The following is an 11,563-nucleotide window of genomic DNA, read 5'->3' as shown; positions in this document are numbered from 1 at the left end:
GCTAGCTAGTTTTTTATTCGTTTTTCCTACATATCATTATGCTACTACCTTACTAGTCGGCACCAGCTTCCAGAATTGCTGACCTTGGACCAACTACAATTTATGAAGCTAACGATGCACATATTTTCTGTTAAGTGTCTTTCATGAATAATTAATCAGGTCTAGAGATAAGTTTAACTATAAGCATGACAAGATATAGGAAGCAAAAAACACAATAATTAGGATATTAATTAGTGCCAACTAACTAAACTCCCTCTTCCAGTTCCATTAATTGCTTTACCTTTACGAATCAGTAAAACTGAATTCAATAAAATTGAATTTACTCTCAAAATTAAACTTAATTAGACACCAGTGATACAAGCAGGCATATAACAAATTATTGCCTCATATTATGTCATATCCTAATTCCTAACACAGACTACACTTAAGGTACAGAAGCAGCATATTCGTGTGATTTTATTTTACTTTTATATATAATATTATATCTATCTATATATATAGATATGGTCCACCAAAGTCCATAAAACACAAAAACAAGGACAATAATCACAATATTACAAGTGATAGTTGCCTCATAGGGCCTCAATGGCCAATAATCATTCTCAAATCTGCTCACAATTTTCTCCACTGGGCCGGGAGACATGGCATCCACTACAGATTAGACTCCACACACCCATGTTATTATCTGAAAATTCCAAGCAAGTCTTTCTAACTTTTATCATACCATAAATATCCAGGAAATATTTCCAAAAAAGGGGACCATTTTTTATTTCAAAAAAGAAGAGAAGAAAAACCAATAGCTAATTGTTTGATTGAACTTTTTTTTTTCTTAAATAATATGTTTCTACACGTGCGATCATTGCCTTTTATATTTGAATTCATTAAACAAAGCCAATGATAATATAACAAAATATCTAATCTTAATACACAATAAAATCAAAAATTCAAAACACAATTAAGTCAAAATATTCCACCCACAGTTTCGCACCAACTGCAGCAAGGTGGGAACAGTGTACTTGTGCGAATCGTTTTCGGGCAAACGGCAACTGGGGTCCTCAAAACAACGTCGTTTTCAAAAAACGCTACATTCTCGCTTTCACGTTCATTCGATCGTTAAACAAAAAAAAAAAAAAACGAGGTTAACGGTAGCAAAAATAAATAATTCTGATATGGAATGGAGTCAATGGACCAATATACCCACTTGCTTTGCCTTAAGGGCACGCACATGCGGAGTTAACAGTTCAACCGCCGGTGGGACCCAATACAGTGGCATCTTTCGTAAATAGACGCCAAACAAATGGACAATAAGGTCATGACAGTTATTCCGTTGAATGGACCCGGCTGCGTTGCACTATAAAAAACCCAAAAGCCATTAACGGTCTCATACAATCAAACTGAAAAAAAAAAAAAAACAAAGCATTTTTTTTTTGCCGCAATCAATCAATAACTGTCGGCGACATATCCGAATCACCGTTGCAGTCTCACGTTTCCTCTAACTGTTTTTCTCGGGCTCCGAGCTCGCCGGAGCTAACATTCACGGCGGCGCACCGCCCATTTCTTCACCCTCACTCAAAATGCAGTGCCACCGCGTCTCCGCCGTGCTTTTTCTAAGCTTATGCTTTAGAATTGCGCTAGTATACGCGCAAGGAGAGCCTCATCTCACTGCTCTGGACCAACATTGGTTCCCGGGAACCGCCACGTGGTACGGCGACCCCGAAGGTGACGGTAGCACCGGTAAGGACTAAAACACTGACTCGCCGAGTTTAATCAATAATAATGCAAATGCAACACCAAAGTTCAACTAACAATAGACTATAGTTACTTATATGAATTACACATGCAACCTCATAAATTAATTATGTTAAAAGGTTGATAATTAACATTATTAAAATACACTTACGAACACATACACTTTATGTGTTAAAATTTATTACAAATAGTAGAAAATAGAGTCGTACGTCTTATTTAACTAGTATATTTCAATGAATAATAAAATGTATGTGAGAAGCTAACACTAGTGTTTGGTTACGTGAATAATGTTAATGTGTGGGAACTGAAATTGGTGAATTCAGGAGGGGCATGTGGGTATGGTACGTTGGTGGACGTGAAGCCGTTGAAGGCAAGGGTGGGAGCAGTGGGGTCAGTGCTGTTTAAGAAGGGGGAAGGGTGTGGTGCTTGCTACAAGGTGAAGTGTTTGGACCATAGCATATGTTCGAAGCGGGCAGTGACGGTTATAATAACGGATGAGTGCCCGGGCTGCCCGTCTGACCGGACGCACTTCGACCTCAGTGGCTCTGCCTTTGGCCGCATGGCAGTTGTGGGTGAAAACGGTCAGCTCAGGAACCGAGGTGAAATCCCAGTCATTTACCGCAGGTACGCATGACATGACATAATGTGTACATTTTTTTCTCTTTTTTTCTTTTCTTAACCTTGTTGCACTTGAAAGAGCCGTTACATAATCATTGGTATCAGTGAAATTGAGTTGTGATATGGAAGAAGAATTTTATATGATGAGTTTTGGTCAATCTGTGCAGTAGAAATGTTCAACAGAAGACAAAAAAGATAAAAACGTTAGCATGATCAGAATGACTGACTCTTTTGTCTTGGTTAGCAAGTGATTTTTAGTTTTTCACAAGGACACTTTTTTAACCCGAGTCAAGTAACTCGGGCTGAAAGAGAAATTGTGTTTGTAAGATAAATTTGTATAATTTTTTTGCACTAAAAAGAGGGGGATACAGAAATGTAAGAACATGGTTGATGTGATAAAGAAAGATGAAAAAAATGCTAAGAAGGCATGTTTTGTATTTTTTTTTAGTTTTAATTCTCTGGTTCAACGGTGAAAAAAAATATTAACTAATCTAAAATTTAGTTCAGTCAAAAAATAAGTAAATATAATATAACTAATAATTATTTTCACCAAAAATTAAATTTAAATACTACTCAAATAATTCAACTTTAATTTTCACATATTAATTACTTGTCTCCAATCATAAGATATTTTAGAATGTAGTTGTACGACATTTTTCAATTGATAATTTGCTTGGGAAGTCAGAAGTATTGCGGTTTGTCTTTTGGTATTTGTTGCTGCAGCATTGACTATTGTTTTGTTTTTCTTTTTCTATTTGTGGATTCAAAAAGATGGATAAAAGGTAGAATTCAAAGGATGGGTTGAAAAAAGCATGCTGAAGTTACCCTTTTGTTTTGTGGATTAAAAAGGAAAGGAAGATTTACACTGAATGACCTTTGTCCTCTGTTATTGTATTTTTGGCAGAACACCGTGCAAGTATGCTGGCAAAAACATTGCCTTCCATGTCAATGAAGGCTCCACTCCTTTTTGGCTATCCCTTCTGGTGGAGTTTGAAGATGGAGATGGGGACATTGGCTCCATGCATATACAAGAAGTAAGCTTCTCTTTTCTGTTTTGTTGATATTTACTTGCTTAATTTTTCACTATACATTAATTTATTCCTTAAAATCTCAATTTCCAACCAACATTCATATCTAGCTAGAAGAATATATACTACTACCAGAATAGCAAAATGAAGAAAGATAGTTGAACCCCATAAGAGTGAGAGAGAAGAAATCTTGAACTTCTGGTGTCCATAAAATCATATTGCAACTACTGGTAGTAGCATCTGATATCTACAAGAACGTGATGAGATACTCCCTATATTTTAATATTTCATATATAGCTAGAACGTACAAATGCTTTACTTAATTAAAGTGGAATACATAGTAAACTAGTAATAACATCTGGGCCCAAGGAACTGTCATACTCGTACCATCAAACTGATTGCGTACATTAGGTGGAGCTATTAAATTATCCATCGATTTCAAGTTTAAAATTGTGGAAATGTAGTTACATTAAAAATTAAGATGAAAAATGTAGTACCATGCTGGTGATCCTAAAGAATAAAAAAGAGCAGAGAAAGCTTGGACATGGTTAGGACATGATTCGGTGGACAATTCCAATTCCAATTCCAAATGTTGTGGATGTCTTTTCAGATCACGTGCCGGTGCTATGCAGTTCCATCTTTTGTACTTTACATTGGAATCATTGGATTATATGCCAAAGGTTGTAACCCATTTCTATCCTATTAAAAATACACTATCCAGAGTGTTATCCTTACATCATGGTCACCATTGGCACCCAATGTTCCTCTTGTGGTGCCCTTTTCCTATATCTTTTGAACTAGAAGCATGTGACATGGGACCTCTAAAGAAATTCCTTTCCCCATTTCTCCCCCACAATAAATAATATCTGCTAGGTAGGTCATAGGTGCATGTGTCAGATCAACCCCAATTTGAATTTCACTTGCATTGCATTATTATTCTTATGATACTGTTGCAACATGTACACTATTTTTTTTCTTTTATCTCTCTGTTACACTTATCTCTATTATTATATAAAAAAAGAAAACAGCAAGCATATACAAATACAATTTCTCTTCCAATTTCACATACACAAATGGAGAAAACTTAGATAGAGTTACTTATACTTTGGTTGTGTTTTTCTCTAATTAGAATTGAAGTTTTATCTAAATAATTTGCATAATTATTTAATAAAAACTTATATTTCGTATATTATTGAGATGAAACTTCAATTCTAACAGGAGAATAACACAAACTGAAATTTTATGTAAGTTTTATTCAATACAAATTTAAAAGAAGGAACAATGAGATTAATTTTCTTTTATTGTGATTGGAAATTGGTATTGGCAGGCAGGGTCGAGTGAGTGGCAGCAGATGAATCATGTATGGGGTGCAAATTGGTGCATTGTTAAGGGGCCATTAAGAGGACCTTTCTCTGTTAAACTAAGCACATCTACAGGGAAAAGCCTCACTGCCAAAGATGTTATTCCAAGCAATTGGACTCCAAAAGCCACTTATACCTCTCGCTTAAATTTCCTTTCTTAGTACAAGGTTTCCAACTGAACAATCACCAACACCAAGGCCCTTCTTCCCAAAGGGAGAAAGTAATTTAATAAATCACCATTTACCCAGTTAAAGTTGCTCAAGTTCCACAAGGCAGAGAGTCTTCTTGGCCTTTGAGTCTTTGTGTTTTTTAATAAGAAAGAAAAGTAGCCGTTGAGTGTACAAGGCCATATCCAATGATCTTTCCTTTTCTTAGTTTTATCTTTTCGCTTTTGAATACCTATAATTTTGTCATTTTTGTGGTGTGCAACTGTTTGTACCAAGAAGTCATGGTATTATTGGTAGCCCTCTCCAAAAAGGAGGGAGAGCGTGTAGTGTAGTATCGTAGAATGCGTGTACTGGGCTCAGTGGGCTTCAAATGAATGAATATATAAATTTTAGAACCAGTGAATATTTTTTTACTATTTTACTCACTATATTTTACTTCTCTGTTAATACAGTATTTGGGATGGACCTGGCATTGTGGTCCTCATTGTGTTGTCTAAATTGAATTAATAAATATTTAAATGTTTAAATATTACAAGATAATTTATTGATAAAATAATTTGTTTATGTTGCTGATTAATTAAAGTCATAAAATACAGGCAAAAAAAAAAATATCCCAAGTTATAAAATACCATTTTTTAGAATTAGAAGAGAAACTCTAAACAGGATTTCTAATGAGTTTCTTAATATAATTACAAATAGGAGTAATATAAGTTTGCGTTAGTATAGGCTAGCAGAGCAACAAATGGATGCTTGAGATAAAGTAATATTTCTAGTTTTTTTTTTTTACTTATTGCTATAGATTGTTATTCTTCAAAATATGGACTTTCAACTAATTATGGCAGTTGGTACAATTTTCCAAGAGAAAATTTTGAGATGTCAGAAGCTGTATTTTTTAAAATTGCCAAGAGAAAATATGATATGGTTCCATTTCAATATGGAAGGTACAAGATGAAACCATGCTTTTAATGTTTAAACTTTTGGCTAATATAACTAATTTTATGGGAAAATTCTTAATGTGAATGTTGTGCTAAATAAAGGGTCAAGAAAAGTGGTGGTTTGGAATTCACAATGAGTTAGGGCCCGTTTGCAGTGGTTTCTCATTTTATGTTTTGAAATTCATAATCACTTTTATCAAGTTTTCGTTACCAATGCCGAGTCTGATGGCGAAGTGGTTGTTGTGAAAGTGAAGGAATTTGACAAGATGGCTAAACCTATGGTAAGGAATTGGGAGCAAAACTAGCACTTCAATGTGAACCTTCAATGACAGTCTCTATCCCTGAGGTAACAATCAACAGTGGAAAAACACGTATATATATCTTACCGTGTAGCCTTTGATGACTGTCATTTTGGACAAACATTTGAAGGAATTAAAATAGTTATAGAATGAGAAGGTTCGTAATCCTTGATGCTATACGTTTTAAGCAACTTAAATATTTGAATTGTAATTTATGACTTTGGCATATACTTGGTTTTTAGTGAACATAATGACATCGTTCAATTTAAGTAGCTGACATCACCTACTTTTGTTGTTGTAAATGTGATTTGTGGAGTAAATAATGAGAACACTAACTACTCCTATATTTGCTTATAAATCACGAATTCATGATCAAACTTGGCTTAGTTGCATACGTGACAAAGATAGTAAATTATATTAGTTGTAAAAATGAACTCAGAATTCCTAAGTTTGACTAATTCAAAGATAGTGTTTTTTAGTACAAGAACTAACTCGTTTAGGATTCTTAAATGTGTAGTCAAACCAATTATATCTTATATGTTCTTTGTAATTGATTTTAATTAGTTTAAACTTAAAATAATATAACTAGATCACCAATAAAATGAAGTTAAATGAGCAATAGAAGTGAAATAGACTATAATTTCATATTTACAATCTTTCTAGATCCAAGTGCTCCTGTATGCTGCTAGCATGATAAAAATTTGTACTAGGAAGTAAGAAGCAGTGAATCTACACAAACATCCTCCAAATGCTTTTTCTTTTTCTTGCAACCATATTTCATATTGCTCGAGCTATAAGCAATTTTTATAGCTTTGGGACCTCAATTATATATTTCAAGGTTGATATGAACAAAATTACAAAACCCTTTGAATTAGCAAAAGTAAAGTTAAATGCTTGTTACAGAAGAAAAACCATATGCAAAGAGAAAAGAATTCTAGAAAAATTATACTTTAATAGGAAGTATTAATGTAAGATGGCACCAAAAGATTTGCATCTAAAACCTACAATTCTAGGATAACAGTTTGGATTAAAGCTCTCCACTGGGCATTCTGCAAAGCCTAAAGTATCTTCATTTGGCCACCACTTATTCTCCATCAATATAGCAACAAAAGTTAGCAAGATCAAAAGAATACAAAATATATTAAAAAAAGAATTGCTATAAAAAACAATAATGCCTTCATCACTAAGCAGCTTTTGGTTCCGAACTAGCTACTTGCTCACCCTCAACAATAGCAGGATCTTGTGCTTCACCTTCAGGAGCAACATCTTTGGCAGGGGAAGTAGGTTTATTTCCTACAACACCTGTTGTTGCAGTTGGTGTTGAGCTTTTTCCACCCTTATCATCCTTCCCTTCCTTTGCATTTTTGTTATCTTTGCCTTCTTTTGAATCTTTCTCTTCTTTGGGTGGGGGAGGCATCATATGAGAAGGGGGGTTCTGTTTAAGCTTCAAAATCATTTGGCGCATTCTTGCAAGATCAGTAGGTTTTCCTGGCTTTGGACCTTGAATAACATGAACAGAAGGCTTATTCTCAGCTTCTTTCTTCCCTCTTCTCTTCTCGATATTAGGAACCTCGCGAGGAATTATCTCAGCTATTGCTTTCCAGTAATGGTTGTGAGCTTCTTTGTGAAATTTCTCTTGGTTGGCCAAGTATATCTGCATATACACTCATTCTTTTTATTTGCATGTACAAACAAAATAGTATGATAATGCTCAATGAATACATGGTTCACAAAATGGAATAGAGGAATAGCGTGAGTAATTACTTAACTGTGGCAAATAGGGAATGAACTTTGCTGCCTCTCAATTAAAGTTCATTCCCTATACTCCTTTCTCTATACAAATACAGAAGTATGACAATGCTCAATGAATGCATGGTTCACAAAATGGAATAAAGGAATGATAATATAGGAAGTTACTTAAGGAATTAAATTATAGCATAGGAAGTATATTTCTACCTTTTCTCTTTCCCTATTGTTCTCTTTGTTTTTCTCACAGTTGACCTTTCTTTTCTCATAGAAAGCTTCCTTATACTCTTCAGCTTCCTTTATAATCTGATTCCGCATCTCTTTCTCTCTTTTCTCTTTTTCCTCAAGATGAATGGCATTTAGACTGCATTAACGGAAGTCATGAAAATTATAATATCAGAAAAGCAAATGCAATATTACATAATTGATAATGCTCAATAAAGAAACACACCTATACTCACACACAAACTAGAAAATAATACTCTTCTCACCACCCCAAAAATCAAGATCCCTTTAATACTTCAAAGGCATAATAAAATGAGTGAGATACATAAAGACAACCATTATTACAGCACAATATTACTAAATCTATACAATTTTCTTGCAATTCAAAGAACAATTAAACATCTACATCACTCTTTCAATTTTCAACACAATCTAATCCACAAAATAGAAAAACTCAATAAAAAAAAATATTAAAGAAGAATTAAATAGATCACCTATGGAACAAGTTCCTTGTGATGGGAAAAAAATCTAAAACAAAACCAAAACATGCCCACGTTCGCAATAAAAAAAACATGAAATCTAAAAATATTGTAAATGTGAAAAAGAATGTTGCCCCTTGCACACATTTTAGTCAAGGACATTATTAGTGTCTCCCAACTCATTTGCTGGTAGTGTATAACTGTTCTTAATCCAAAAAATTTCTACACACCGAGGAATCAAACTCATCCACTAAATAAACCATTCTTATATATGAACCCAATGAATCTTACATCACTGCACCAATTAACTTGCACACATATAATACATAATAACAAAAACAAAAACACTTGAAATGAGAAGAATGTAGTGAAAATAAATCTGACCGTCGCCATTCACGTCTAGCATGGCCTTCCTCTTGCATTTGAGATGGGTCCGGGAGCATTGGACCGTCGGAGGTGAAGGTGGTGTCATCGGCGGTAGCGGGTTCGAAGGGGGACACGTGGTCGGGGTTAGGGGTGGAAACACCAAAGCCATAAACAGAAGGAGAATGTGAGTTATCGGTGAAATTGTTGTTATTTGGATCGACGTTGAGTTGAGGGTGTTGATCATCGTAATCGTAATGCTGATGAGACTCGTAGCCCATGCCCATGTCCGTGTCCGTGTAGCTGTTGTCATCGTCGAAGGGTCCCCTTGTCGGCGATTGATGTGATTGTTCCTCGAACGACGCCATTTCTGATGGATGCTTCTCTCCAACGTTGCCTTCGGATCACAAATCACTACCAAACTCAGAAAATATTGGAGTTGCCCCCTCTCCAACGTTATATCATGGGTGTAGCTTTATTCTTTCACCTCTATTTTTTTATATTTATCTATTTGTATAAATTATTTATATGTTTTTTTATAAATAATTTTAAATGAAAATTAATGTGTAAGCTACGTATAGAAAATACCAGAGTTACTAAAAAAATATACATAGTTTGCAAATATTGATATCCACGATCACAATGGTATTTACTTAACAAATGAAACTTGTTACTATAAGTATTTTTAACCTATTTAAATGAGACATTTGAATTTTAGTCAATAAAAAGAAAAATTGCATATAAGTAGAGAAGTAAAGGAAGTTAAAAGGATAACCAATTTTAAAAAGTGGAGAAAAAGTAAACCATTTTTCTAACCTTTATATTTAATCAGAACAAAAAACAAGCAAAAAGATATTATTATCAGCTGAATTGCATAGGTTCCATACTGATACTACTAGTAAAATTCACGAATCATATAACTTGTTACTATAGGTTTATTGTATATATGGTTCTTGAATTGCATAGATTCCATACTACTAGTAAAATATATTTTTAATATTTTTTAAATGATAAATTTATTTACAGTAAAAAATGTGTAAAGTGAAAAACTAAGGAAATATTAAAATTTTAAGAAGTTATATTTAAAAATAATTTAATTCAGTCCAACAATAATAAAGTCACACTTTTTAATTTCACTTATCTCTTCATTTTATATAAATATTTATCTTTTTTTACTATTTTCTTTAAAATTAATAGTGAAAGAATAAAAAATTACTTTTTCATTAAAAGTATTACATTTAATATATTACGAATACATTGTAGTAACTCATTATTTCAATGAATAATTTCTTCGGATAGAAGAAGGTTACATAAATAATTATTCAAAATTTTACTTATTAGATTTAATTGTGTCCCTTATCAGATGATGAGTTGTTATATTTATGCTTATGTTATGTATATGTCATGTTATATGTATGTTTTGAGGAGTTTTAGAGTGTTTGAACCTAAGTGGGTGGGCCTTGAGTTATGAGAAAGAAGTGATTGAATTTATTGAAATGTGGAGTGTAAAGGAAAGGAGGTCAAAGAGTCATAAACTCCTCTTAAACCCTTTGTAAATTTGAATCAAAATACAGATCCTCTCATTTCATCCTCTACCAACCCACCATTAGAGAGTGTGAGACCTTGAATTTCCTTGACTCAAGGAACATTGTAGTAATTCTTTTTGAAGTTTTGAAACTAGTTCAATGGTAAGAAATTCTTCTTCTTCCCCTCTCATTCTCTATTTTTGTTTTTCCCTAGGGCACCCATTGTGGTTCCATGGAAAAGGCTTAATTTTTGGGTTTAGATCTAACTTTGGGTTGATTTTGGGCATGGATAATACCCTTGTTGTGTGAAGTGTTAGTGGAGTTGAGGAAAACTTCCTCCTCATATCCAAAGTTCCTACCTTTGTTTCTTCCTTTTCACAAAGTCATCTTTTGGAGTTTGAATAGATAAAGGAAGCTTTACCCTTTTTCTATGCTTAGGTTGCTTTGGATTGGTTTAAATGTTGCTTGAGAATGAATCATGTTGTTTAAAAATGAAAGTTTGAGCATTTGAGGTTTTGAGTTTTGAAATTGGGGTTTTTGATTATTGATGAATATTGGTGAAAAATTCCTATCTGTAAAGAGTTTTTGATGTTGTTTATGTATTGGAATTGATAGAAAAAGGATTTGGGTTTGTTTTAGGATGATTTGGATGCCATAAGAGGCAATTCTACAGAATTTCAAAATTTTGTAGAATTTACGTCCACTGACCAATTTCACATCCAATGATCAGTTTTAAGTCCCATGACTAGTTTCGCGTCTAGTGACTAGTTTTAAGTCCTATGACTAGTTTTGAGTCCAATAACTAATTTCACATTCAATGACCAGTTTTGAGTCCAATGATCACTTTTGAGTCTAATGATCAGTTTTGATGTGGATGTGATTAATATTTGTTTTCCTTGTGTAAATTAATTATTTTGGGATCTTAATGAATTTATGGTGATATGAGATGCGGTTGAGATGATGTTATTTTATTGTTGGAGTTGACTTTATGTTGAGATCATGAGATTCACATTCATATGAGTTTTTGGTGAGTTGTTTGGAAGAATTCAAGGTGTTGGAATGTCTTG

General features: G+C 33.6%; 3 protein-coding genes across 3 annotated transcripts; 1 reads left to right on the top strand and 2 right to left on the bottom strand.

Moving 5' to 3' along the window:
- The first annotated feature begins 1,574 nt into the window (after window positions 1–1,574).
- Window positions 1,575–4,917, top strand: EXPB8 (expansin-B3-like). The gene is made up of 4 exons (NM_001261431.1): window positions 1,575–1,734; window positions 2,073–2,373; window positions 3,272–3,401; window positions 4,723–4,917. The coding sequence occupies exons 1-4, from the start codon at window positions 1,575–1,577 to the stop codon at window positions 4,915–4,917; spliced, it is 786 nt and encodes a 261-aa protein (NP_001248360.1).
- Window positions 4,918–7,068: 2,151 nt separating this feature from the next.
- Window positions 7,069–7,817, bottom strand: LOC100817703 (clathrin light chain 1). The gene has a single exon (XM_003539483.4). The coding sequence runs from the start codon at window positions 7,815–7,817 to the stop codon at window positions 7,341–7,343; it is 477 nt and encodes a 158-aa protein (XP_003539531.2). The 3' UTR covers window positions 7,069–7,340.
- A 135-nt stretch (window positions 7,818–7,952) lies between these two features.
- On the bottom strand, window positions 7,953–9,407 carry LOC121173215 (clathrin light chain 1-like). The gene has a single exon (XM_041007599.1). The coding sequence runs from the start codon at window positions 9,336–9,338 to the stop codon at window positions 8,895–8,897; it is 444 nt and encodes a 147-aa protein (XP_040863533.1). The 5' UTR covers window positions 9,339–9,407; the 3' UTR covers window positions 7,953–8,894.
- Between the last annotated feature and the right edge of the window lie 2,156 nt (window positions 9,408–11,563).

Source organism: Glycine max, chromosome 12 (assembly GCF_000004515.6).
Source record: "Glycine max cultivar Williams 82 chromosome 12, Glycine_max_v4.0, whole genome shotgun sequence".
NCBI classification, from domain to species: Eukaryota; Viridiplantae; Streptophyta; class Magnoliopsida; order Fabales; family Fabaceae; genus Glycine; species Glycine max.
This window is presented reverse-complemented; position numbering and strand designations above follow the sequence as displayed.